Source organism: Arvicola amphibius, chromosome 10 (genome assembly GCF_903992535.2).
Source record: "Arvicola amphibius chromosome 10, mArvAmp1.2, whole genome shotgun sequence".
Lineage (NCBI taxonomy): Eukaryota > Metazoa > Chordata > Mammalia > Rodentia > Cricetidae > Arvicola > Arvicola amphibius.
Window position 1 is genome coordinate 87,839,441 of NC_052056.1, and position 27,870 is coordinate 87,867,310.

General features: G+C 45.7%; 1 protein-coding gene across 3 annotated transcripts; it reads left to right on the forward strand.

Annotated features, from left to right (window-relative positions):
- Window positions 1–364: 364 nt before the first annotated feature.
- On the forward strand, window positions 365–27,870 carry Nipsnap2 (nipsnap homolog 2). Of its 3 annotated transcripts, XM_038345813.1 has the most exons (11): window positions 365–497; window positions 9,247–9,386; window positions 9,471–9,516; window positions 13,432–13,526; window positions 13,945–14,015; window positions 15,179–15,319; window positions 16,791–16,822; window positions 19,811–19,816; window positions 22,255–22,349; window positions 24,176–24,259; window positions 26,723–27,870. In XM_038345813.1, exons 1-11 carry the CDS (start codon window positions 421–423, stop codon window positions 26,785–26,787), a joined length of 852 nt encoding a protein of 283 aa, XP_038201741.1. In that variant the 5' UTR covers window positions 365–420; the 3' UTR covers window positions 26,788–27,870. The 3 variants fall into 3 exon arrangements, with proteins under 3 accessions (XP_038201741.1, XP_038201743.1, XP_038201744.1); XM_038345815.1 differs by lacking the exon at window positions 19,811–19,816; XM_038345816.1 differs by lacking the exons at window positions 9,471–9,516; window positions 13,945–14,015; window positions 19,811–19,816.

Genomic DNA, 27,870 nt, shown 5'->3' on the forward strand with positions numbered 1-27,870 from the left:
GTGTGTGTAATGAAAAGTGTTATTTTGGGGAAATGACATTTACACGGTAAAAACTTCAAAAGTAGTTTATAAAGAGTGGGTCCCTCCCATAGTCTCTGGATTCTCCTCTCCACAAACCTACTCCTTTCTTGGGGCTCTCCCGTGTCCATCTCAGCTCTGACTAGGTTCCTTTCTCAAGTCCCTTTCTGAACACTGAGCTCCGCTACGGTTGTCTTCAGCCGCTGGCTGGCGCGCCCCCTGGCGGCAGCACCGCGCGCCGCCGCAGCAGGACGCTGCTCCCCCTGGCGGCCGCGCCCCCACACTACAGCGGCCTAGCGCCCTGCCCCGCCCTAGCCTGCTCGGCCCGGCCGGGGGAGGGGTCGCGGCGGCGGCGCCGTCAGCGGCACCCGGGCGCTGGGAGCTTCAGGCTCCGGAGCAAAGATGGCGGCACGGGTGCTGCTCGCGCGAGGAGGCCTGCTGCGGCCAGCCGCCCCTGGCAGCTTCCTGCCCGGGCTCCGGTGAGCAGCGCCGCCCTTTCCGGGGCCCGGCCGGGGAGGGGCCGCCGTGGGGCGAAGGGCGCCGGGTCCCCCGGGGCGGGTGGCGGACGCCGCGGGGGGGGGGGGGGGACGGCTGAGGGCCGGCGCGGCTGGAGCGCCTTCCCGGGCCCCGCGAGGCTCAAGGTCACGGTCCTGCCCCCGCCGCCGCCCTTGCCGGAGCCACCACCCCGGCGCCGGCCTCGCGGGCCACGGCTGCCCGCAGCCTCCGCGCCCTGCGCTCCGCGATCGCGGCGCTTCGCCCAGGTTGGGAAGAAGTGACAGGATGGCAGGTCCCCAGCCACCCTCCCGGGGAAGCTGCCCCGGGGTCCCGACTCGGAAAAGTCCTCTTTTGACTTAATTTTGAAAGCGGAGTGGATCGGAAAAGTAATCGACAGCGGCCAGCGGTGGTAGATGGCGGAGTTCACGTTCAAACTTTTTTTTCCCTTTCCCTAACCTCAGTGGATTCTGTGTTCAGTTGTCCGAATCTGTCACTTTGACATTTTAGCAAAATAACCAAAAGCCGTCCTAATTTACCGGCAGATTTCTTGTCCCTTTCTTCCTTTGTATGGTTATTTTCTTCTTAAGCGGCTTTTAGGGTTTGTCTTTATTTTGTGTGTATAAGTGTTTGCCTGCGCTTATGTGTACCACGTATGTGCCCGGTGCCAGAAGAAGGTTTGGATTCCCCGGAACTGGAGTTACCGAGGGTTGTGAGCCGCCATGTGGGGGCTGGGAATTCAATCTGGGTCCTCTACAAGAGCAGCAAGTGCTCATATCCGCTGAGCCATCTCTCCAGCCCCTAGTTATTTTTTGAGACAAAGTCTTGATACATGTATCCCTGGCTGGCCTGAACTTTCTGCCAACCCGTACTGGATTACAGATGTACACTACCAAGCCCACCCTTGGCTACTTGAAATGTTGCCTCTTTAAAAATTAGTAGATTTATTTAGTGCACCCTTGTCTGCACGAGTGTGTAATTGGTTTTCTTCCACCATGTGGGTCTGGGAAATTGAACTTAGGTCATCAGACTTAGTTAGCAACCAGTGCTTTTACCCTTTAAGCCCTCTCACCAGCCCTGAAACTTTTTTTTTAAGATTTGTGTGCGTGTGCGTGTGTGTGTGTGTGTGTGTGTATGCACACAATGCGCATGCCTGGTGCCTACGGAGTGAGAAGAGAGCATCCAATCATTTTGGAACTAAAGTTAAAAACAAAAACAAAAACGGGTGCTGGGAATAGAACTCTAGTCCTCTGGGAAAGAAGCAACTGGTCTTAACACTGAATCATCTCTCCAGCCCTGTGTAACGTTATATAATATGACTTGTAGCAATCTTAAGTACGGGTGTGCATTTCAGAAGGTGGAGCCTCACAGAGACTTGGGAAAGTGTGAAGTCTGGGTGTGGTGTCAGGCCTATTGCCTTTTCTAGGACAGGTGCAAATTTTTTTTTTCTTTGAGAGGGTTTCACTGTGTAGCTTTGACTGTCCTGAAGCTTGCTCTGTAGACCAGGCTGGCCTCGAACTCACAGAGATCCACCTTTCCTTGCCCCCCAAATGCTGATATTAAAGGCGTGCGCTGCCACTGTATGGGGACAGCTGCAACTTGTAGATGTAAATTACTTAAATCACGTGTAATATATTTGCAAGTTGGATAAACAAACAATTCTCACATCTGTGGCTACTGAGCAAGCCATCTGAGCCCCTAAAGTTTGTGTTTTGTTCCTTGGAAAACAGGTTTCAGGCAGCTGAAACTCAAGGTGTTCAGTCAAGACCTAATGTAGAGTTGTAGAGCTGGTAACTCAGAGATTTGGACCTTCCAGGTACCCCTACTTCCTGCTGGAGCCAAATGCCCTGTGGTTCCTTGAAACACTCCCCCTCCCCCCTCCCTTTCTGCCAGTCCTTTCCGGGAGCCATCCAGAGAGGAGGAAGGAGGGAGGATCCAGGGCGGTATAGAACCTTACAAAGTTTGAGGTGTTAGGCTGTTCAAATGGGAAAACCAAATGTCTGGGCTCAGGTAGCTGGTGAGAAATTGTCAGCATATAGGAACGTGGATAGATACCTGGGTTCCATTATACCGTGCGTGTTTTTACTGGGTTTTTGTTTTCGGTGTTTTGTTTTTGAGCCACAGTGATGGATAGAATTGTTTAAATAAATAAATAAATAAATAAATAAATAAATAAATAAATAAAAAGACTCTGGCTAGTGCAGAAGCCGAGAAGCAAGCCCTAGTATGTGCCAACATTTGCAGGCTGATTGGGTGGTGGAGATTGAGCCAGCAAAGAAGACGGGGAAAGAGCAGCCAGCGCCGTCATTATGTGACAGCTGTCAGAGGGGGGATTATTTATTGGACTGCTCAGCTGTGCCTGATACTGGCTAAAAGGTTAAGGAAAATGACGTTAAAAAAAAAAAAAAAAAAAAAAAACAGATTTGCCTACAGAAATGTTGGGGTGACCTTGCAGCGTGAGTTTCAGGAAGGAGTCAGGTCTGTGGGTTCCGGACTTGTGTTTTCTCCAGTTCATCTTATTTAGCTGTAGTTTGTATTGGGCCCAGCGTTCTCAGCTGTCCACTAGACAATCACACTGATGCCTGAAGGTACTGGGAAAGGTTTACGTTACCCAGGGTTTCATTCACGTCCCTCCCACAAAGCTGCTCTCACCGGGCGGTGGTGGCCCACGCCTTTAATCCCAGCTCTCGGGAGGCAGAGGCAGACGGATCTCTGCGAGTTCCAGGCCAATCTGTCTACAGAGCGAGTTCTAGGACAGGCTCCTACACTACAGAGAAACCTTGTCTCGAAATTTAAAAAAAAAAAAAAAAAAAAAAAAGGAAAACTGTTTTCTTCCCAGTAATGGAACATCTCCCATTAAAAAAAAAAAAAAAGGAAAACTGTTTTCTTCCCAGTAATGGAACATCTCCCATTTTCCAGGCCTTCTGCAAGCCTGTGCTACCTCCCTCCCTGCCTTCTAATTGGTTGTCAGATCTATTATTTCTGCTTCCAAATGTCTGGGCTCCACCGTCTCCGTTCCCATTACCCTCAACCAGCAGCAGCACTTGTCTGGATTCCCATGAAGAGTGTGAACTTGATCCCATCATTGAAGGGGACAGATAAAAAAAAAAAAAATTCTAAGAGGACGTTTTTCCCATTATAACAAAACCTACTAGCCAGGCTGTGGTGACTGGAGAGACGGCTCAGTGGTTAAGAGTGAGTTCTATTGCAGAGGACCTGAGTTCAGATCCTAGCACCCACATCAAGCAGTTCATAAGCACCTCTAACTCTAGCTTCCGGGGAATCTGACCCCTCTGGGAAGCTGCACTCCCATGCCCATCCCCCATATGTGTACACTTAATTAAAAATAATTCTTTAAAAACCTGGCTACCATCAGAACTTGGGAAAGTGAGGTAAGAGGATTGTGAATTAGAGGCCAAACTGGGCTAATTAATGAGACCCTGTCTCACCCTCTTGCACACACGCGTGCGCACACACAAATTATCTCGTATAAACCCTGACTGGATCCTAATCCCTCCCTTCCTTCCCCAAGACCTCTCCCAATAAAAGTAATAAAAGCCATTTGGAAGACAATGGAAACATTTAATAGAGAGTGGGTAGAGATGTTATGTTCCTCAGATGTGATAACAGCATATGGACTTACCTTTGGTCTCTAGAGATTATGTCAAAATATTCATTTATTTGAGACAAGATCTCATTGTGTTGCTCTGGCTGGCCTGGAACTCTGAATGTAGACCAGGCTGGTCTCAAACTCAAGAGATCTGCCTACATCTGCCTCTTGAGTGTTGGGATTAAAAATGTTTGCCACCGTGCCCAGTATATGCTGAAATATTAAGGTTGTATTATGTCTATACAGTTTTCAAATCTATAAAAGTTAAAAAGAAAACATTTTAAAAGATCACATTAATTTTTTGATCTCCATGGAGTGCGTAAGTTCTTATTTCAACTTATCTGTGTTTGAAGTTTTTCTAAATGAAAAAAATGGGGCCCGGCTGTGGTGGCTCATACCTTTAATCCCAGCATGTGGGAGGCAGAGACGGGTGGATCCCTGTGAGTTCGAGGCCAGCCTGGTCTACAGAGTGAGTTCCAGAACAGGCTCCAAACGACTCTAGTGGCAGATCAGGAGTTGGGTTTATGAGAGCATTGCTTTAATATGAGACTTGTTACAGTAGATCTGCCCTGTCTCCTTCCCCCGCCTGTGCTTCCTCACTGCAATATTTCCTCGTGGCTTTGGCCATTACTAGCTTTTAGGATGTTCTTTCTCCCGTGGCAAATGTCTCATCCTCTACATCTTTAGCTCAATGGGTACTTCTTCAGGTGCCTCTCATCTCCAGGCCAACCAAGACCCTCGTCTTTCTGCCTGCGCCTCTGTCCCAGAGCTCACGGCACACTGGCTGTGATCGTGTTTCCCTGCTCCCACTGCAGACTCAGCTCCCGGAGGCCAGGGCCAGGTTTGTTCCTCGGTATCCTTCCACTCTGGCCCCACCCCTAACACTCTGTGCAGTTAGCAAACACTTGAGGGTCCGTGAGTGAGGCCCACTGCTGCTGCTGTGGCCTTTATGTTAAATGTGTCTCCTCTCTTCATTTTGCTCTGACTAAACCTTGGTGCTAGCTTCACCTGGTAAGATCCTCTCCACCTCAGGGTTTTTTAGGTTTGTTTTTGTGAGGAGGTTTTGTTTTGTTTTGGTTTTGGTTTGAAACAGGGTTTCACAGTATAGCTCTGGCAGGCCAGGAACTCAATACATGGATCAAACTAGCCTCAAACTCAGAGATCTGCCAGACTCTGCCCCTTCCACATGCTAAGAGTCACATAATTGGCAGGATTGTTTTTTCCTCTAGTTCTGACCCCAGGACCTCACTTGTACTAGGTGTGCTTGCTCACCTCGCTCTGCCTTAAGCTACACCCCCAGTGCCAGGGGTATCTTTTGAAAATATTCTTTCCCTTCATCTCTGTATCCGGACTGTCATTTGTCCCACCCTCTCAGTATTTGTTGTGTGCTTCCTTCAACAATAGAGTCCAGGAACTGCACTCCCTGCCCTTGTTGCTGGCTCGGTGCGCCTCGGCTGCTTTCATGCTTGTTTGCCCTGCTAGTACCACGCCATATCCAGTGTAAGGCACAGAAACCTGGCCCCCTGCCTTGTGTTGATCTCTTAAAGCCGCTCTTGCTTCCCACTCTCTGCTCCCATGTCTTTCTGAACTCTTTGCTGTCCCAGAAGTCTGCCCTCCATTCCCATGACACTGTGTCCTGTACATGTTGTTCTGACTAGAATGATCACCTGCTTGTCCATCTGTCCTGCTTGGCCTCCGGGGCAGAGCTGCAGTATCGCTACTGGATCCCTTGTGCTCCTGATTCCAAGCTGATGACTCATCCCCTTGAGCTCTGGCAGCGTGTGTCGGCTTTGGTATCTGTGTTCATCCTGGCTGTTTTCCCCAGGAGACTGTATGGGCGTCTGGTTGAACTTGCTATCAACAGAGCCTAGTGCACAGAACTTATTCTAAAGTCCAGCTTTTGACAAAAAATGGGGAACTCTCCAACACACGCACGCATGCGCCCATCTGTGTGTCTGTGTCTGTCTGTCTGGTTTTCAGTAAGAACCCATGCCTTGCCTGGATCTTATCACTCCGGCAGCTCTTGGCATAGCCCTCTCCATATTTGGCTTATACAGAGAGATAGACTGGACAGTGTATCATGCATCCTGTGCCCAGGACTGAACATTTTCATATCAGCTTTAGCCAACTGATAGCTGACACCCAAAGAAAGACTTCAAAGTTTGACACTCAAAGCTAGGCGCACACACATTCAGCCGCAGAGTTGCCTATTTGTGAGGCATCCGTGATTAGTAAAAACATTTTGAATGTTGTTTGTCCTTGCCACTTCTTACCAGATCTTTTGGTCTCTCTAAGCCAGTCTTTTGCAAGACATACCTGGCTAAGTTGTTTTGAGATGCCATAGGCAAATGACATCAACCAGTCCATGGAAAGAAATGTGGTTATTAGTTCAGTTCTTAATACCCTTGAGCCCTAAAGAGAAAGAGAAAAGTGTCTCTGGGTTTTTCTACTCTATATTTAGCCTACAAATAGTTCTTTATTAGATTCACATATATAAAGTATTAAATGCAGTAAGAATTAAATAGCCATGCATCTTTGCATTTCTGAAGGACACATTAAAAACAATTAGAGTGGAACTGGGGGCACATGCCTGCAATCTGAGCACTTAGGAGGCAGGGACAGGAAGGTTAAGAGTTCAAAGCTAGCTACATAGTGAATTTCAGGTCAGTCTGGGCTACATGAGATGCTAAGCAGTTTGCTAGGCCGTGGGAGAAGCTAGCTGGTAGTAAGCCAGCCTGTCTGGACTTCACCAGTGACAATCATGGCAAAAATCATGGATTCTGTGCTCTGTACAGTTCATAGAGGAATCCAGGAGAAGGAACTGGTGCTCTTGGTGCCAGAGGTCCCACCGAAGAGTGCTTACCTAGAATATCCTACATAAAGATGAATGCAGGGGAGAGGGCTTGGGAAGAGACTAACACAGAAAGCTCTTGGGGCACACTGATAAAAACAGCTCATTCAGAGCAGACAGAGGCCAGCAGAAGAAGGTTCGATTCCCAGCACCTACGTGGTGGCCCACAACCACCTGTAATGAGATCTGGTGCCCTCTTCTGGTGTGCAGGCAGAATAGTGCATACATAATAAACAAACAAATAAATAAATATGAAAAAGAAAAAAGTCAGCTGCAGTGCTTCGCAGCTGTCATCCCAGCGCACCTGTATTGAGATGGGAGGTGGAGACGGAAGTTTGAGGCCAGTTAGCCTGGAGGAGGCAGTGTGTCAGAAAGGAGAGAAAAAATACAGCAAGTTAACGTCCAGCCTGGCTTATATGAGCCCCTTTCTTGAAAGAAAGAAATGGACAGGCAAGATGGCTCCAAAAACAAACAACACTTGCTGTTCAGGCCTGTCCCAGGTACCTGAACCACAGTGAAAGGAGAGAATTAACTCCCAAATTTGTTCCTCTAATCTCTGCACTCGTGAGTGAGACAGGAGGATTGCCCTGAGTTTCCTGCTAGCCTGGGCTACAGAATGATGGTGACTAAAGTGCTCACTAAAGCCCCAGACCACCCTTTTAAGACCGGGGGAGGGGGCTCCACTCTCCACCTCCCCACCTGTAAGTCAAGCCTTAGAAGGTTGAGTCTGGATCCCTAAAGCAAGCCTACTAGCTACACTAGTCATATGGCGAGCTCTAGGTTTGCCTGAGAGACCCTGCCTCATTGAATAAGAGGGAAAGCAGGAACAATTCGCACATCAGCCTCAGCCTCCAGGTGCACACCACAAGCATACATGAAAATGGAGGGGGGCAGAAATCTTTCTTTCAAATTATAAAAAAAAAATTATATATGTAGAAAATTGTGTGTGTGTGGCTGTGGAGTTTGTTCAGTTAGTAAAGTCCTTGTAGAGGACTTGAGTGTGATCTCTATTTCCCACCCTCCCCTTCCCTCCCTCCCTCCCTCCTCCTCCTCCTCCTCCTCCTCCTCCTCATTCTCTCCTCTCTCTCTCTCTCTCTCTCTCTCTCTCTCTCCCTCCCTCCCTCCCTCCCTCCCTCCTTCCCTCTCTTTCTCTCTCTCTCTCTCTCTCTCTCTCTCTCTCTCTCTCCCTCCCTCCCTCCCTCCCTCCCTCCCTCCTCCTCCTCCTCCTCCTCCTCATTCTCTCCTCTCTCTCTCTCTCTCCCTCCCTCCCTCCCTCCCTCCCTCCTCCTCCTCCTCCTCCTCCTCCTCATTCTCTCCCCTCCCTCTCTCCCCCCCCCTCTCTCTCCCCCTCCCTCCCTCCCTCCCTCCCTCCCTTTCCCCCCAGCTCTGGCTGTCCTCAATCTCAAACAGGCTGACCCCAAACTCAGGGCATGTGCGCCTTTAATTCCAGTCCTTGGGAGACAAGGGAAGGAGGATCCCAGTGAGTTCAAGTCTGGTCTACATAGTGAGTTCTTAAGACAGCCAGGACTATAGAGAGAGACCCTGTCTCAGCTAACGATCCCCAACCCCACACATACCTCCAAAAAGAAATCACAAGCCAGGCAAGGTGTTGAACCCCTCTAACCTATAGCCGCAGCCTATTTAATTTCTAAAACTGCTTTATTTCTCTTGTGCACATGTGTGGAAGTCAGGCCAGCCCTCAGGTGTTGGTTCTCTGCTGCCACCTGGCAGGCTCTGGCAATTGAACTCAGGTCACCAGGCCAGGCCTGTGGCTGGCACTTCTACCTGCTGTACCAGAGAACCCAGACTATTTTCTAACCAGTTTTTAAATTGTGTATAAAGTAGGTTTCATTTTTAATTTTTTTCTAATAATAGGTTTCATGTATTTATCTGTGCACCTTGCTTATCTTGCCTCCCTCACCTCAGGAGGCCTGGCAGGGAGTGTCATGGAAAACGGTGTGTTTCTGGAGGTGTGAAAGAACTTAGCGAACACTAAGGCTGTGCAAACATTCAGTCAGAATGCAGTTTGCTTTTTCTTTTTCTTTTTTCCTAGATGGGTTTTATTTTGTTTTGTTTTTTTGGTGTGGTTTTGGTTTTTTTTGTTTTTTGTTTTTTTTTTTTTTTTTTTTTTGTAGCTTTGGAGCCTGTCCTGGAACCAGCTCTAGTAGACCATGCTGGCCTTGAACTCACAGAGATCCTCCTGCCTCCGCCTCTGGGATTAAAGGCGTGCGCCACCAGCGCCCGGCTCAGAGAACTGTTTTCAATTCTTTCCTAGAAGAGTGACGTCCTCAAGTCACAGAGCTCGGGAAGACAGCTGGCTCAAGTCCTTATTTGTCAGAAAGGTGGATCCAAGAAAAGACGCGCACTCCAACCTCCTGGCCAAGAAGGAGACAAGCAGTCTGTACAAGTTACAGTGTGAGTAGCGGCCGGCCGCCGTCCCCATGCGTGGCTCCGTCCCTCTGTTCACACGCTCATCGCTGCATTTTCTTTTCCTTTCAGTTCACAACGTTAAACCGGAGTGCCTAGACGCATACAACAAAATTTGGTGTGTATCTCAAACTCATTTCCTGGGGTGGTGGGAGGCGCCTCTAACGATCTTCATGTGTTGGCTCAGCTAACTCTTCATAGCAGAAGCGATATCTTTGAGACCCCTAGAGCTGAGTTCTCAGAGGTTGGCCTGAGTTGGGGGGAGGGGACTGCCAGTGGCATTTTGGTTCTGAGCACTCACAGCTCCCCCATCAGGACTCAGGAAGACCCTCCCATCCACCTGTGACTGACCTTGAGTCCCTTCAGGCCTTCCTGGCTGCCTGTGATTAAGGAACTCCCTCCCTGGACAGCTTGGAGGGTTAGCAAGTACAAGTGTGACCTCAGCTGTGTGAGGAACTGGGGTGGCCTTGGTGACAAGGTCTGTAATACCAGCACATGAAAGGTGAACACAGAAAGATTAGGAGTTCCGAGTTGTTCTTGACCACATAGTGAGTTCCAGACTTGATAGCAGCTTGAGCTGCAATGTGAAACTCTTTCTAAAACTTCAAAAAATTCAGCTAGACGTAGTGGTGCATGCCTTTAATGCCAGCACCTGGGAGGCCAAGAGAGGCCAATCTCTGTGAGTTCAAGGCCAGGTTGGTCTACATAGTAAGTTCCAGGCCAATTAGGAGTACATAGTAACACCCTATCTGGCTAATTTTTTTTCCAGTAAGTTAAAAATAAAGAATCTGGAAGCATGGCTCAGTGGTTAAGCGCACGAACTGCTCTTGCAGAGGGACCTGGGTTCAGGTCCCAGCACCCACATGATGAGTGATAACTTAGTTGCTTTTCTGTTGCTGTGCTGTGACATGACCAAGGCAACAGAAGAAACATTTTATTGGGGGCTTCCCATTTCAGAGGGTGAGTCTGGCCGTCATGGTGGGGAGGATGGCAGGCGGGCAGGTAGCTGGTAGAACAGTAGCCCCTAGCTGGCGTCCTGATCCACAAGCATTAGGCAAAGAGAGGGGGCTAACTGGGAATGGCACTGACTTTTGAAACCTCAAAGTCTAACCCCCTTATGACACACCTCCTCCAACAAGGCCATGCCTCCTCATTCTTCTCAAACAAAGTTCCACCAACTCAGGACCAAGCATTCGAATATATGAGCCTATGGGATCCATTCCCATTTAAGCCCCCACCAGGCCAAGGGATATAACGCCCTCTTCTGACCGCCACAGTCACTGCATGCGCATAGCGCACAGACATACATGCAGGCAAAACTACCTATACATGCCGGGCGGCGGTGGCGCACGCCTTTAATCCCAGCACTCGGGAGGCAGAGGCAGGCGGATCTCTGTGAGTTCGAGACCAGCCTGGTCTACAAGAGCTAGTTCCAGGACAGGCTCCAAAGCTGCAGAGAAACCCTGTCTCGAAAAACCAAAAAAAAAAAAAACAAAAAAAACAAACAAAACAAAACAAAAAAAAAACTATACATATAAAATAAAAATAAATCTTGGCTGCTGTGATGGCACATGGCTTTAAACCCAGCATCTGAGAGACAGGCAGGCGGATCTCTTGAGTTTGATGCCAGTTTGGTCTACAAAGAGAGTACCAGTATAGCCAGGGATACAGAGAGAAACCCTGTCTCAAAAAACACTAATAATAATAAACCTTTAAATAAATAAGTATAACCAAAACCAAAAAGGTTTATCTCTTAGTTTCTCCACACACACATTTTCTCTCTGCTTTTTTGTTTTTTCCTTTTCTTTAAAATTCTCAGCAGCACCTGATCCTAACTGCTGCCTGGTCTTTAGGGGCCCCTGTCAAGAGCTCTGCCCCACCCACCCAGTTCTCAGTACGAATCCCACCTGTCTCCCAGCGTCCGCTTAGATAAGGCCTGGGCCTGTAAGAGCAAGTTTGGGGCCCTGCACAAATAACTGACTGATTTCCTGTGTGGATCCATGTAGATGAAAAGCTCCCCACCCCCACCCTGGACCTTTCCGGACCCCAGCTTGGTTGTCCATATTGACGCTACTCCCCCACAGTAGCTCTGCTGCACACATCAGGGCACACAAAGAAACCATCCTCATCTATCCTCCCCACCTCAGATCTGCATTATTTATGAACAGTCCTGGCTTATATATCAGGCATATTTAATACCATATTTTAAGTTTTTTTTAAATCAATGTACACAAAAAAGTAAATGCCACCTCTCAAGAAATAGACTTGTGCTTTCCTTGGTAGTGCACGCCTGTGAGTCTAAAATTCCGGAATCTGAGGCAGGATTGTGAGATCAAGGCCAGCCAGGAATATGTAGTAACAAGACCTTATCTCAAAAGCAACTATAAAATTAGGTGGATGTGGTATCATGTAGCTCTAATCAGACACTGACATGCTGGGGGGCGGGGTCAGAGGCAGGAGACCATTGCAAGTTTGAAGCCCGTAGTTTACATAACAAGTTCCAGGCTGGCCAGGACTACACAGCAAAATCCTGTATCAAAAACAAAACAAAACTCTGGGGGCTAGAGAGATGGATCCGTGGTTAAGAGCATTGGCTGCTCTTCCAGAGGTTCTGAGTTCAATTCCCAGCAACCACGTGGTGACTCCGAACCATCTATAATGGGATCTGATGCCCTCTCTGGCATACAGGCATACATGAAGACAGAGCACTCAGACCCCCCCCCAACAGAAAACACTAAATAACAACATGTAGTGCCTGTCACCAACCTACTGTAATTATGATGTATTGTCAGCAAATAAATGGAATCAGTAGCATTTCTTTTTTTTCTTTCAGTTTTTTGACACAAGGTCTAGTATTTTTCTGTATAGCTAGGCAGGTAGCATATTTTTTTGGGAAAAATCAGCCCCAAGTTTAAAGTCATCAGCTACTTGAGATCGTGTCTACACCATAGGAAGGTTTCTGTGGAGTCAGGCTTGGATATGACACCTGTTAAAAGTCACACGTGGCTGTGTCAAGGCTCAGCACCAATCCTGCTCTTGGTGGTCCTGAGTTGGTTGGGTGTTCATTGTGATACTTCTGAGATCCCTGTAGCTGGCTGAATTGTGTGGAACCAATTGTTGCTTCAAGTGTATATTTTATTTTGATTCTTCCAATTGTTAACCACACTGGTGGAGTTGGGGACTGCGGGGGGGGGGGGGGGGGGGGGGGGAGAGGGGGGCAACTTGGTTCACACCACTATGCCTGGCTGTCTTCTTTCTCCCCAAAGGCCTTCCCACTGCTTTGCCCCGCTGAGCAGCCAATTGCTCACCTCTGGCTTGAATGCTTCTCCCTGCTTTCTGGTTTCTTTCATGATCTTGTATGTAATTCCTGACTTTCTTTCTTGATGGGAACCAGCAGAACTTAACTTCTGTAAACGTCTCGTTCCTCAGCAGCTTTTTTCTTCTTTCTCCTGAAATAGCAAATAGAGCCCTGGCTCCTGGACTCTGGGACCTTGGTCCTTTGTAAACACTTTTATCACACCGCAGGAGTTGCTTGTAACTCTTGTAAATAGCCTGCGGTTAAAACCTAAGCTGTTGGTCAGTGGGTGCTGATAGACAACGGAATTTGGCTAACACTTCAGATCCGGACACGATCTTACAAATCTGTTGTGTGGGGGGTTGGAGCGATCTGTTGGGGGGGGGGGGGGCTGGAGCGATGACTCAGTGGTTTGGAGGATTTGTTACTCCAGCAAAAGACTCTGTTTGACTCCTAGCACCCACAGGGTGGCTCACAACCATCTGTAACTCTAGTTTCAGGGAATCCAGTGCTCCCTTCTGACCTCTGTGGGCACCAGGGTCACACATGGTACACAGATGTACATGCAGACAAAATATTCATACACATGAAATAAATCTAAAACAAAACACATATGGATGGTATGGGCTCGTTTGCTAGAATACATAGGAAGTGGTTGTGTTTCAACTGACGCTCCCATGCTGTCTACTGGGAAATCTCTCCCTGGTTTAATCAGCATTACTGTCTCTTCTCTTTAAGTCAAGAAGTGTTACCAAAGATCCATGAAGGCAAGCAGTACCCTTGTACCTTGGTGGGGACGTGGAACACATGGTATGGCGAGCAGGATCAAGCCGGTAGGAAACAAAAGTTTTTGGGATAAATACCTTATTTTGTAAATGCAGTGCTTGTTTTTATAGTCCTTTTCAAGTTCCGTTCTGGTTTCCCGGATCAAGTGGTTTCTACAGTAACTCACTGTAAAAGTTACTTTTTTAATGTTCAAATCTGTTATGAAAACTTTGTAAAATAACTCAAGGGCAAATACAGGCACACTACAATGTTGTACTGTATCCCTGTGGTGGATACAGGCACACTACAATGTTGTATTGTATCCCTGTGGTGGATACCAGGTGCACTACAATGTACTGTGTTCATGTGGTGGATACGAGGCATACACTCCAGTGCTGTTCTGTATTCACGTGGCATGAACTCTGTATTGTCAAGGTAAGAGTGTCTCAAGACTGAATGTGTGCTATCTTTTAAAATGCATTTCAGTCCACCTCTGGAGGTACGAAGGAGGCTATCCAGCCCTCACGGAGGTCATGAATAAACTCAAAGAAAACCAGGTAACAATTTGGGAGGGGAGTGTGTGTGTGTGTGTGTGTGTGTGTGTGTGTGAGAGAGAGAGAGAGAGAGAGAGAGAGAGAGAGAGAGAGAGAGAGAGAGAGAGAGATTCTTGTGTAGTATAATGATTCAGGGTGTATTAACACAGAACTTCATAAAGACACTTACCAGCTTTTGTTAGTAAATCATTTAGTTTTCATAGTAGAAATTTCATCATATGAGTTCTTAAAATTGTATGTAAACATGAAATTACTAGTTTTTGTTGTTAATGTTTATTTGTTGGTTGGGGTTTTTTGTTTGTTAGGTCTTTGGATTTTGTTGGGTTTTTTGTTTTGTTTTTTCAGGGTTTTGTTGTTGTTTTGTTTTGGGTTCGGTTTTGGTTTTGGTTTTGGTCTTTCGAGATAGGGTTTCTCTGTGTAGTCCTGGCTGCCCTCACTCTGTAGACCAGGCTGGCCTCGAACTCACAGAGATCCACCTGCCTCTACCTTCTGAGTGCTGGGATTAAAGGCATGCGCCACCACCACACAGCCAAAATTACCAGTTTTAATACTATCAAAATCAGAGCTCCTGCATTATAGCATCTTTAAACTGACAAGACTGGACTCTGACATTGGCCACGCTGCGTGGTAAACTCAGCCCTGGATTGCAATTAGAAACTATCACCTACAGCATTGTTTGTTTGAGACAGACAGTTTCTTACAGCTTAGGCTAGCCTCAAACTCTTTATGTACCCAGGGATGGCCTTAAGTTTCTGATTCTCCTGGCTCACAGGTGTGTGCCACTATCCCTGGTGGCACTGTGGATCAAACTCCAGCTCAGTAGTTTAGAGGCCTTGTTGCTCTCCAGAGGACTGTTGAGTTCCAACATTCACAACCACCTGTAACTCCAGTTCCCGGGGATCTGATGCCCTCTCTGACTTTCCAGGGCACCAAGCACTCATGTGGTGCACACACATACATGCAAAAATAAATAAATCTTTAAAAGAAAAAATCTGGATACGTTAGGAAATGAGCGGGCATGCTCTATCCATTATTTCCATGCAGTAGATAAAAACTAAGATGGGCTTACTTATAACCGTGTTAGCCTTTGGAATTTGGTTGTTACTAAAGTCTATTTATATGTAAGTATCCAAAGATTTCATGAGCATCTTTTTTCTCTCCCAAAGGAATTTGTAAATTTCCGTAAAGCCAGAAGCGACATGCTTATCTCCAGGAGAAATCAGCTGCTGTTGGAGTTCAGTTTCTGGAATGAGCCCGTGCCGAGATCAGGACCCAATATATACGAACTCAGGTCCTACCAGCTCCGAGTAAGTAGTGAATGCAGGCCAGACCTCCCTGCACAGCTTCCTGATGCAGACAGTGAAACGTTTTGTTATGTGTGTTTAGCGTCTTACACATATTTTTCAGGGGTGGTGGCAATGACTGAAAACAGGGTCGCCCGTAGCCCCAGCTGGCCTTGAATTTGAGCTCCTGCGGTAGTCTCCTGAGTGCTGGGTTACAGATACCCAGCATCACATCCGGCTTGTATTTTGATTTGACCTGTTTTCTTCCAATCTAGTCTTTTTGTTTTACTTTATTTTCTCTTTCTCATCCTTTTTCTTCTGCTAAATTCTTTTGTATTTATGGCATTATGTATAATGTTTATTACTTGATATTTGATGTTTTTCCAAGTAATTTTCCTTTTTAAAAAAATTTATTTATTATATATACAGTGCTCTACCTGCAGGCCAGAAGAGGGCACCAGACCCCATCACAGATGGTTGTGAGCCACCATGTGGTTGCTGGGAATTGAACTCAGGCCCTCTGGAAGAGCAGTCAGTGCTCTTAACCTCTGAGCCATCTCTCCAGCCCCCAAGTAATTTTCTTGAGGCTGACTTCAAACTTGGTATGTAACCAGGGATAGCCCTGAGCTCTTGGTCCTCTTCCTTCTACCTCCTGAGCACTGGGGTCAAATGTGTGCACCACCACACCTGATGTGTACCTTGCTGAGGATCCAGCCTGGGACTCTGTGTGCCAGGCAAACACTGTTAACTGAGCTATGTTACATCTCCAGCCCTAATAACTTTCTGTTCAAGCACAGAACCAAATATGCAGCAACAGCCCTTGCTGAAGCAAGAGTGCCTCAAAAACACTGAGTGCTGCATGGATTAAACAGCACTGTCTGGGTGAGAACAAGAGTGAGCCAGGCCTGGCAGCGATGGCTTTTCATCCCAGCACTTGGAGGCAGAGGCAGGCGGATCTCTGTGAGCTCAAAGCTCCAGGATGGCCACAGCTCCATAGAGAAATCCTATCGAGAGAAAGAGAGAGAGAGAGAGAGAGAGAGAGAGGAGAGAGAGAGAGAGAGAGAGAGAGAGGAGAGAGAGAGAGAATATGTTTTTTTTTTACAGCTTTCTAGATGTATCCCTTCTGTGACTAATGACCTAGATATAGCCCCATTTTTATTGGTACATTCTGGTTGTCCTTCCAACAGAAAACTTGGTTAATTATGTCCATTTATCATCTTCTTTCTATATACATCCTTCACCCTTGGCAGCCTCCAGTGGCAGCAGCAGTACAAGGTGCACATCTCAGTGATGTAATGATCTTTGTACTGGGGAAGGTGGAAAGAGGTCTTCAGTGCATCAAGAGATGGACTGACCATGGTTGATTACTCTTAGCGTATGTGTTGGTTGTTTTCTCTTATGACGCTACAGTGATTGCGTGGGAACACAGCAGATAATTACAGTTCCCAGTTTATATATTTTCATACAACTAACCAAAATCTAAATTCCCTTTCAGCCAGGAACAATGATTGAATGGGGCAATTACTGGTAAGTATATTATTGTGTTGAGTCTGTATATCTCATTAATTATTTTAAGCCATGCCATGAATTTTTTTTTGTTTTGCTTTTTTGAGACAATCTCATATCCCAGCCTACTTTCAAACTCACTGTGTAACTAAGACAGGCCTTAAACTCCTGATCCTTGTGCCTCCACCTCCCAGGTTCCTGGATTCCCAGGTGTGAACCACCACATCTGGCTCACACCGTAAATCCTCAGATGAGAAACGCTCAAATGCCTTGACTCAGTGCTGCGCTTTCCAGGGCCTCACTGCTGCCAGGGTTGTCTTGAATGCTGGGCTCCAGTGCTCCTTCTGCCTCCACCGCCAACAAACCTGCAAGTGCAGACACACACCACCATCCTTTTTTTAGGGTTTAGTTTTCTTTTGTGTGTCTGGGCATTTTGTCTGCATGTATGTCTGTGTACTATGTGCATACAGTGCCCACAGAGTCCAAGAGTGTTGGATCCTCTTGAACTGGAGTTTCAGGTGTATGTTACCCACTGTGTGTGCCTAGGAGATGGGCAAGGGCCTTTAATTACAGAGCCCGCTCTCCAGCCGCCTTGATTTGTCTTCTCTGTTCCCTTTGTCTTCTTCCTCCACTGTTGTTTGTTTATTGGTAGGGCCTGGTGCCTGAAGAGGTCAGAGGACAACTTCCTGGAGTTGCCTCTCTCTACCTACTGCCTGGATCCCTAGGATGAACCTCAGGTCATCAGGTTTGGCTGCTAGTGCCTTTAACCCCTGAGTCATCTTGCTGGCCCCTGGTTTAGATGGCTTTTTTAAAATGTTTTGATGAAAAATCTCAAACATGTACAGAACTAGAGAGAACGATATGATGGATCCCCCATTCTATACTTATTTCTAAACTTCCATAATTATTATTTTAAAGTATTTTTTATTTTTATTTCATGCGCATTTGTGTTTTGCCTGCATGTATGTCTGTGTGAAGGTGTTGGATCCCCTGAAACTGGAGTTACAGGCAGTTACGAGCCACCACGTGGGTGCTGGAAATTTAACTGGATCCTCTGGAAGAGTACCCAGTGCTCTTAACCACTGAGCCATCTCTCCGGCACTGCTTCTATAATTATTAACACAAGCCGAACATCATATAAAATTCTACCTCTTAGGAGGTTAAAGGACAATCACAAGACACAGCAAGACCATCTCAAGAAAGACAGACAACAAAAGAAAAATGCATACACAAAAATAAATTACTAACACAAAACCAGTCGTGTTTAGGTCTGACCTCTTAGGAATTACCAAGACCACATGCTGTTTCATCCTTAACTGTTTCAGCATGCATCTCTCCAGAAAGGCTTGCCGACAAAATCCCTGAGGGGTAGCTCCTCAGGGACCTGGGGTTCGTTACAGTAGCAGGGCAGCTGGCATAGATGATGCAGCTGGTTTTTGGGTTTGGTTTTTTGGTTTTTTTTTTTTTTTTTTCTGTAATTTGAGTAGCAAAGCACCAATGCAAGCTTAAATAGACAAAGTAGGAAGACTGACAGTTCTCTCCAAGAGCCGGCACCTGAAGCCCGATGTTATGGCTTATGCCTGTACTCCTAGCACTCAGGGAGGTCAAAGCAGGAAGATTTCCAAGGTTAGATGCATGCTGGGATACAACGGAAGATGTCCTTTTTTTAATATTTATTTATTATGTATACAATATTCTGTCTGTGTGTATGCCTGCAGGCCAGAAGAGGACACCAGACCCCATTACAGATGGTTGTGAGCCACCATGTGGTTGCTGGGAATTGAACTCAGGTCCTTTGGAAGAGCAAGCAATGCTCTGAACCTCTGAGCCATCTCTTCAGCCCCCGGAAGATGTCTTTAAACAAGTATAGTCTTGGCACATGGACAAACATATAATATAGGTCAGTGGGCCAGAGCTGAAGGGCCAGAAGTTTAACACTTGACCGCAATTATGAGCAGGTGCTTTTTGAAAAATATGCCTAAGTAAATCTTCCTTCAGTGAGAGAAGATAACTATTTCCTGGCATCAAAGGTGCCAGGAAAACTGGGCATAGAAAAAATGTTTGCACTCCTGGCTTATAGTGTGTAAAAAAAAACCTGAACCAACTCAGGCCTGGAAAGATGGCTCAGCAGTTAGTAGAGTACCTAGATTGGATTCTTTTTCTTTTTTCCAAGACAGGATTTTTCTCTGTAGCCCTGACTGTACTGGAATTCACTCTGTACACTAGGCTGGCCTTGAACTCACAGAGATCCGCCTGTCTTTATTTACCTCCTGAGTGCTGGGATTCAAGGCAAGTGCCACCACACCCAGCATCAGGTTGGGTTTTTAACAACCATGGCAGCTCACAACCATTTGTACTTCCAGTTTCAGGGGGCTCGGATACCCTCTAATGGCCTCCAAGGGCACTGCATACACACAGTACACATACATGCATGCAGGTAGACACTCATAAACATAAAATAGAAACAAATATTTTCTTTAAATGTAAGAAGTGAAACAATGAAAAAAGCCAGGGAAACTCTGTTAGTCTGAACTGGGCAGAAGTTCTTAGGTTCAGTAGGCACAAAAGCTCTAGCTAGCTAGGTACAGTAGCTCCCACTGCTCCCAACACCGGGGAGGGAGAGGGAGAGGCAGGAGGATCCAGGAGATCAAGGCTATCCTCAGCTACATAGCAAGTTTGAGGCCAGCCTGGGCTACTGAGACTCTGCTTCAAGCAAACAAAAAAGGAATATATATTTGATTGTACACTGTGATAAGTGCCACTGTATCGAGGTGTTTTTGTTTGTGCTTTTGAGCTGTTCACGTTAGCTTATAGCAATTTAGATGTTCATACAACTAGGATGTTACTAATTAATATTTTTTTCACAGTGAATCTACAGGATATGTTGAGGTTACTCAGTTATTTTAAGCTTTTCATATAGCCAGCTCAGCATTTGATTTGTATTTTGGCATGTAGGTAACTGTTAAGATGGCGGTCTCCTCCGCAGCACACATTTCTGATTATTACCAGGCTACGGCAAGTATATTTTCTCTGCCTTCCATAACCAAATTAGAAAAGTCCAGAATGAAATTAATAATCCAGAATATTTTATCACGATCAATGAAAAACTCTTTCCTTCCTCCCGAGTGGTTACAGTGCACAGTTCAACTGATTTCCTTAATTCGAGACAATTGATCACATTTGTAATTTTTTGACGATATCTATAATTTGTGGGTAATCCATATGTGATTCACAACAGAGGAACCTGGAGGCCTTGGTGGGGTCCCTGTGGATGAGAGTGGCAGCACACAAAGTGGTCCTCAGCAGCCTGGCCTCATCACTAACAGGAGAGCTTGCTGCTCTGTTTCTGAGCCCAGTTAAGGCATTAGAATTCAGTCTGTGGTTTCCTTCAGGAAGAGAACACACTGGTCAGGCCATCTGGAGAATTGTACTCCTTCCTGGGCATAGTGATGCCCACCTGTAGGTCTAGCATTCAGCAAACCGAGGTAAGATCATGATTTCAAGGCCAGCCTGGGCTAACATAGTAAGGCCCTATTTCAAAAAACTTAAAGTATCCTGTCCCTTACTTAAGGGTTATTTTTTTCACTGTGGATATTCGTAGCTTATTTTTCAGGTTCTTTTTATTTAAATAAATGAAGGTGAATCTATCTCCCCAAATTTTATCAGTGCTAAGCCCTTCATGTGCCCGAGACCAGGCCAGAGCACGGAAGTATTAATACAGATTTCCTGGGTAAACCATGACGAGGACGCCCTTGATAGACCCCAGCTTTGCTCTCTGGTGGGATGGGGTCTCTGCGTCATTTGAAACCCCTGCCTTCATTTCTATTCGGATTATAGAAAATTGGTTTGGGAAAAATTCATTTTTAAACATTTTCAAGATTTCAGGTGATCTCACTAAATGTGAAGACAGAGTACCTGGTCCCAGGAGAAGATAATGTTTAAGTTTAAAAAAACAAAACAAACAAAAAAAAAACAAAAAACATGCTTTTTTGCAGTATTAAATCTTGAAAGCGAAGAGGGGTTTGTGTTTGGTGGTTGGTTTTGGAAAGCTTTGGTTGTTTTTTTTTTTTTAATATTTGTTTATTATGTATAAAATATTCTGTCTGTGTGTGTGCCTGAAGGCCAGAAGAGGGCACCAGACCCCATTACAGATGGTTGTGAGCCACCATGTGGTTGCTGGGAATTGAACTCAGGACCTTTGGAAGCGCAGGCAATGCTCTTAACCTCTGAGCCATCTCTCCAGCCCGGTTTTTGTTTTGTTTTTTTTAATGATTTGTTTATAATCAAATTTTTGTTGTTTTGTTTTTTCAAGGTAGAGTTTTTTTGTATAGCCCTGCTGTCCTAGACCAGCTCTGCAGACCAGGCTGGCCTAGAATTCACAGAAATTCCCCTGCATGTTGACCAGTTGTGGGTCTCTATGTTAGCTGCCGTTGGCAAGCAAAGCCCTGCTGAGGGTTCAGCCATGCTCTGCTCTCTGGTCTGGCATTATGTGGTTAGGAGTCACATTACTGCTGTGAACATTTAGCAGCATGGTCATCGCAGGTGTCCCCAGGGCCTGTGATGTGTCTGTTCTCGGTGCTGGACCTTGTTAGCAGTGTCGGGTATGGAGTCCATCTCATGGACAAGGCCTCAAATCCAACCAAATGTAGTTGATTTCCCCACTAGCGTTAGTGCCACCGTCACCCCAGTGAGCATATCTCATGAGGAAAGTTATTGTGGACTGCAAAGTTCACAACCGTGAAGCAGTTCCTTGTAAGTTCGCAGGTCTCTTCCCCTCCCATTTATTTCAAGAATCAGAGGTTTATATTTAAATTTAGGAATAAGCAGAAGTGCAACCACATATCTTCATATTGCTGTTTTTGTTTTGAAAAGTCATAGTTAAATATTATCTACTTATCATAAAAATAGCTTCCTTAGGAGACTGAGGCAAGAAAATCACGAGTTTGAGGTCACCTGGCCTGTGTAGTATATTCTGAGCTAGCCTGGGGTACAGAATGAGATCCTAACTTCACCCAAAAATAAAAACTTGATTGCATTTAAAACTTTGATACGCATTAAAAGAAAATGGTCTTTGAGCCGAGCAGTGGCTCAATGGCTAAGCACAGCGCCTGTGAGTCCAGAGGTCCCCAGTTCGATTCCCGAGTCCCTGTGCCCTCTTGTGGCATGCGTGGGAAAAAGAAAAGAAAGAAAAAAAAAGAAAACAGTCTTCATTCCCAATAGCTGGCCCTGAGTGGAAGAAATACAGTCTGAGTCTTTGTTAAGAAAGGGTCTCACTATATAACATGGGCTAGCCTGGACTCACTGTGTAGCCCAGGCTGGTCTCTAACTTACTGCAGATCCTCCTGCCTTTCTTCGTCTCTGCCTTCCAAGTGCTGGGATTGCAGGTGTGTGTCAGCATCCCCAGGCGCCTCCCGACTCTCCTTAACTATCGGAACACTGCTTTTCTCTCATAGGGCCCGTGCCATCCGCTTTAGACAGGACAATAATGAGGCAGTTGGGGGATTCTTCTCTCAAATTGGGCAGCTATATATGGTGCATCATCTTTGGGGTATGTGTACTTTTCCTTCTTTTGTGACTTACTGGGATTGAAGAATTCATTACTAATGACGTTGTAATAAACAGTGGGGTTAGTCTAGACTCAGTAACCTTAAACCCGATAGCAGCCGCAAGCGTTGCAGGTGGATGGTGACTGCTGGGCTATCTAGAACAAAAGAGGCCAGCAGCATGAGGTCAGTGGGTCACTGGCTTAGAAACTGGCAGCAGGCCGGACCCAAGCCAGATATGTTGGCACATGGCTGTAATCCCAGCACTCAGGAAGCCGAGGTAGGAGAATTGAGAGTTCGCTACCAGCAAGGGCTGCATGGAAGATTCCAGCCTTGAACTACAAAACAAGCCATAGTCAAAAACAAGCAAAAGAGGCTGTTGGGAGGTTACTAAACATTGGAGGGGGAGATGGGAGGATGGATATAATGGTATTTCATTGCATGCATGTATGTAAATAAGAATTAAAACTGGGAAAACCACAGCAGCCAGGGTTTGGAGAGATGGCACAGCAATTAAAAATTCACTATTCTTCCAGAGAACCCGAGTTCAGTACCTCCAGCTTATCACATAAACATATATACCTACACATAAGTAAATTAAAAATAAAAAAGGGTATGGCTGGGTGGAAGGACATGTACAAGGCCCGGCGTTCTACATCAGAAAAAAAGATCCCCACAGATAGTGCAGACTGGTTACATAGTAGCATCATGGCAGGGAAGCAAAACCTCAGTGGTTACATTGAGGCAAAAAAGATAACTTCATCCCTCCGCTTCCACCATCACTCTCAGAAACCCCTGCTGCAGCCTGGCTCTTCTGCTCAGTGGAGCTTACCTAGCACTTGTGAAACCGAAAGCCTGCGCTAAGGATAGATTATAGCAGTGACCCTCCTTCTTCCTAGCGTCCAGCAACAGCCTTGTCCCTAACAGTGCGTCTTCCGGTGAGCTGAGATTTGGCTCCACAAAGCGTCTGCATTTTCAAATGTTCAAATCAGAGTTTACAAAGAAATATCAAAAACAGCAACAGGCCTGGAGAGTTGGCTCGGCAGTAAAGAGTGTTGCCTATTCTTCCAGAGGACCCGGGTTCAGTTGCCAGTACCCACATGGCTGCTCACAACTGTCTGTAACTCCAGTTTCAGGAGATCTGACATCCTCACAAGACATATATGCAGGCAAAATATTGATGTGCATAAATAAATAATAAATCATTAACAACAAAAGGTGTGTTCTACAGCTGGTGAAGTGACTCACTGGTTAACAGCCCTGGCCTATCTCACAGAGGACCCAGTCTGTTTCCCAGCACCCACAGTGACTCACAATCCCCTGTAACTCTAATTCCAGAGGACCTGTGGCTCTCCTTTGGCCTCCATGAAATGCACAGATGCACATGCATACATATATACATGCAGGCAAACACATATACCTAAGATAAAAAATTAATTTTTTAAAAAAAATCTAAATAAAACACATGTTCTACCCAGATGGTGTTGTACATGCCTATAATCCCAGCACTTGAGAGAAAAAGGCAGAAGGAGTATGAGTCTAAGGTTTATCCAGTCTGAAGGTTCTCAGTCATAAATGGACTGTGTTACTGAAGAAGCTTCCTTGCTTTGTAGAGACAGCGTGTGGTCACTGGATTATAAAACCATGAGAGCAGGCAGCTTCACCCCTCCCAGAGGGCTGACCATGGTTTCTCTCAGTCCATGCTTGCTGTTCTCCAAGTCAGTTACTGAGTGACCAAAACAGTGTCAGAAAGCAAGACAGCCACCTGAATGACTGTACTCCTAGAATGTGGGTGTTGTACCTGACTCGGGTCTCTTTCCCTGTGTTTAAGCTTATAAAGATCTCCAGACCAGGGAGGACATACGGAATGCCGCGTGGCACAAGCATGGCTGGGAGGAGCTGGTGTACTACACGGGTAAGCTGCCAAAGACCCCTTAGAGCTCCCGCTTCGAGTGTTAGTGTTAGAAATGCGATGTGACAGTAAGGTTAACAGGATGTGAGGTAGACCAATGTTCTTTTCTCTTTCAATACTAACTTGACTTTGTTTCAAATTAATAATCCCGATTCTGTAACCCAGGGCGGTGCCTCATGACTAATTCCAGCTCTCTGGGAAGTTAATGGATTGAAAGTGTTGGGCCAGCCTAGGCTACAGCTAGACCCTGTCTGAAAAAAGCCAGAGATGGCTGGAGATGGCCCAGGAGACAAGCACTGGCTGCTCTTCCAGAGGACCTGGGTCTAATTCCCAGAAACTCATGGTGGCTCTCAACTGCCTAGAACTCCTGGTCTAGGGAATTCAGTGCCTTTTTCTGGCCTCCGTGGGCACAACACATATAGTCATGCATGCAGATAAAACACCTATATGTGTATAATTAATAAATAATTTTTAAAGCAGAAGACAGACAAAATAAGAATATTGATTGTTTCAACTATTATATTGCCTAGTAGAGTTTTTTCTTTTTTATTTTTTTTTAAACTTCCAGTGCACTGGGGCCATATGTCAGAGTTTGGGCCTCTGATATTCTGACAATGAAAGGGTTTTGAGTCTCTTCTTTTTTTAATTTTTTTATTTATTATGTATACAATATTCTGTCTGCATGTTATGTCTGCAATCCAGAAGAGGGCACTAGACCTCATTACAGATGGTTGTGAGCCACCATGTGGTTGCTGGGAATTGAACTCAGGACCTTTGGAAGAGCAGGCAGTGCTCTTAACCACTGAGCCATCTCTCCAGCCCGCCTAGTAGAGTTTTGAGACTTGTGGGTAGCTTAATTTTTTTATTTAATTATTTTATTCCCTTGCTGTCCTGAAACTCTCTATGTAGAATGGGCTGGCCTCGAACTCACAGACAGAGATCCATCTGCCTCTGCTTCCCAAGTGCTGGGATCAAAGGCTTGCACCACCATGCTGGACTATCTTAATTTTTAAAAAAATATTTTTTTAGTTAATTTGTTCTCTAAAAGTTACAATTTTTTTTCTAAATTCTTTTCACTAAGGCCATTACTTCCCCAAAATTATTAATACATCGATTAAAAAGAATATATTTGCAAACAGGTATGGTGGCAAACACATTTAAAAGGCTAAGGTTAAAAGAATGCCCCAAGACGGACTGGGCTACAGAGTAACAAACAGCAGCAATAATAATAGTGACAATGATAATAACTTGGCTCAACCCTGGGTTTGATCCACAGCACTAAAATTCAAGAGAAATTATGAAGTTAATTTTTTTTTTTTTAGTTAGTTGTTCTGCCAGACAGGGTCTAACTGTGTAGATCTGGCTGTCCTGGAACTTTCTATGTAGACCAGGCTGACCTCAAATTCATAGAGATCAGCATAAAGTTAAATTTGATGGCTATTTAAGCTGCATTCTGAGTAAGAAAATGAGATAGCAACCCAGAAAATAGCTTGCTTTAGTTAAAAAAAAAAAAAAATCAGTCAACAGCCTGGTCAATAAGAGCTAGTTCCAGGACAGACTCCAAAAGCTACTACAGAGAAACCCTGTCTCAAAAAAAAAAAAAAAAAAAAAACATAAAAACAAAACACACACACACACACACACACACACAGTTGGGCCAGAACTGTGCCAGGAAGTGCAGGTAGGAGGGTCCCAGCTAAAGGTCTTTCTCGGCTACATAGGGAGTGGACACCAGTCACAAAAGAAACAAAATCCTGTAATTTTGTGTGTTATTCTGTCGTTTCGATACACTCTCTCTCTGTTTTAAACTTAGCAGCAAACTTGAGGGAGTCCTCCTGCCTGGGCCTCCCACATGCTAGGATTACAGGTGTGGGTTGCCATGCCTATTTGTAATTTCCACTTAAATTTACCAGTTCCCAGAATGAGTCTCAGTCCACAGAAGTAGTTTTTACAAAATTTTTAAATGGGAAAAAATTTTCTTTTGCATTGATTTCCATGAGCGCTGTTGTTCCACTGGGGGTGGGCCCGCCACAGCGCATTTAACACGTATGTCCGTGGGCCGTTGGTGGGAGTCAGGTCTCTCTTCCGCCATGGTGGCTTCATGGATTCAACACAGGTCTTCAGGCTTGGTGACAGGTGCCGTCACCCACTGAGCCATCTCACTTTTCCTTTCTATGGGGTACATCTAGATTATTTGTTTTAAAGAATCTTTTGAGAAAGCGCTATTTTTCACAACCAAGACTTTCCTAATTTCCCATCACGCCGCTCTCCAGGTGGACTCTTTCAGTTTCGCTAGCATCCTAGTCGGTGCCGTCACAGATTTCTGCCCCGGTAACTGGTCTCTTTGCTAGCGCTCCCTTGCCTTCTCACAGCGTATGTCTGTGGTCTGAGCATGCGCCTTGGTAATGTGTCTCTACCCCAGTGCGTTTAGAAAGCCAGCGAAGTAAACCTCCGCCTTGTTTCCAGTTCCTCTCATTCAGGAAATGGAGTCCAGAATCATGATCCCGCTCAAGACCTCACCCCTCCAGTGAAGCTTCCATGTGCCTACACAGATCTCCGTGACGAATATATGTCATGAATTCATTTCAGCCATTCATCAATTGAAAAAGAAACCGAGGTGTAAACTGCTGTACATAGCTTATAAGATCTCTTTTCTTTAAGATTTGCATAATCACGAAGGGAAATCAGGGGGTTGGACTACGTGGAGCATCGATCTGCCGCATCTCTGCTTACCAAATGTTGCTTAAGCCTGCAGTCCCTCAGGAAAACACAATGGCCGGGGTGGTAGCTTGGCAGTCAGGGAGCCTAGGCAGGAAACTACGGTAAGTCCTAGGTCAGTCTGGGCTACAAAGAAAGTTTCAGACCAGCTTGGAGCCCTGGGCTTGCACAGTGAGACCCTGTCTCTAAAACCAAAATTCAAATTCAAATCATCTCTGAGGAAAATTCCAGCTCTGAAAAAGAATTAGCTATTGCTTTCTATTTTCAAAAATCTGTTTTATGTTTACAGATTTCTACTAATTTCCTTCCTTCAGGAAGAAATACAAATTACATCTTGTTTCCCAAGCAGTTTTTTTTTTTTTTTAAACAAATTGTGAGTGTACCCAATGGCTGAAAATGTTCTGATTTTGTGACTCTTGGCCAGTCAGCAGGCTGGGCGGTGCGGGCGGTCACGGTGTACCTGAGCAGAAATGCCAGAAATGCAGGCTCCACCAGGCGCTGTGTCCGCAGGGCTCGGCACAAACCAGTGCACCACATGCGATTTGGGAGTAAACACCTCAAATAGCTCTAATTTTATTTGTAATATTTTTCTATGAAACAAGTAACTCTTGGAAAAGAGGTTTTATTTTGTAAACCACCCTTTGTGACCTCTGACCTCTGGTTCTATTTTGGTAAGCTCACAGCAGACACTTCCAAGATCTTGTATGAAGGGCGCAGGGCACGCTGGGTCTCAGTTGGCATAAAGCTTCATATTCTGTCTGTCTCCGTTTGGTTTTGTTTTTTAATATAGTGTGCCAATTCTGTGACTGTAATCATGTGGAAGTCCCATTGAACTGAAGAATTATGTCTGCCCTACAAATTGATATGTATAAAATAAAGTATGACTAAAACTCCTA

What these genes read in the sequence shown, in the direction of transcription:
- Nipsnap2 (XM_038345813.1), top strand. Translation starts at nt 421, where the DNA reads ATGGCGGCACGGGTGCTGCTCGCGCGAGGAGGCCTGCTGCGGCCAGCC. An exon ending in TCAGGTCCTACCAGCTCCGA is followed by an intron (nt 15,320 to 16,790) that starts GTAAGTAGTGAA and finishes ATTCCCTTTCAG; the next exon opens with CCAGGAACAATGATTGAATG. An exon ending in TATGGTGCATCATCTTTGGG is followed by an intron (nt 22,350 to 24,175) that starts GTATGTGTACTT and finishes CCTGTGTTTAAG; the next exon opens with CTTATAAAGATCTCCAGACC.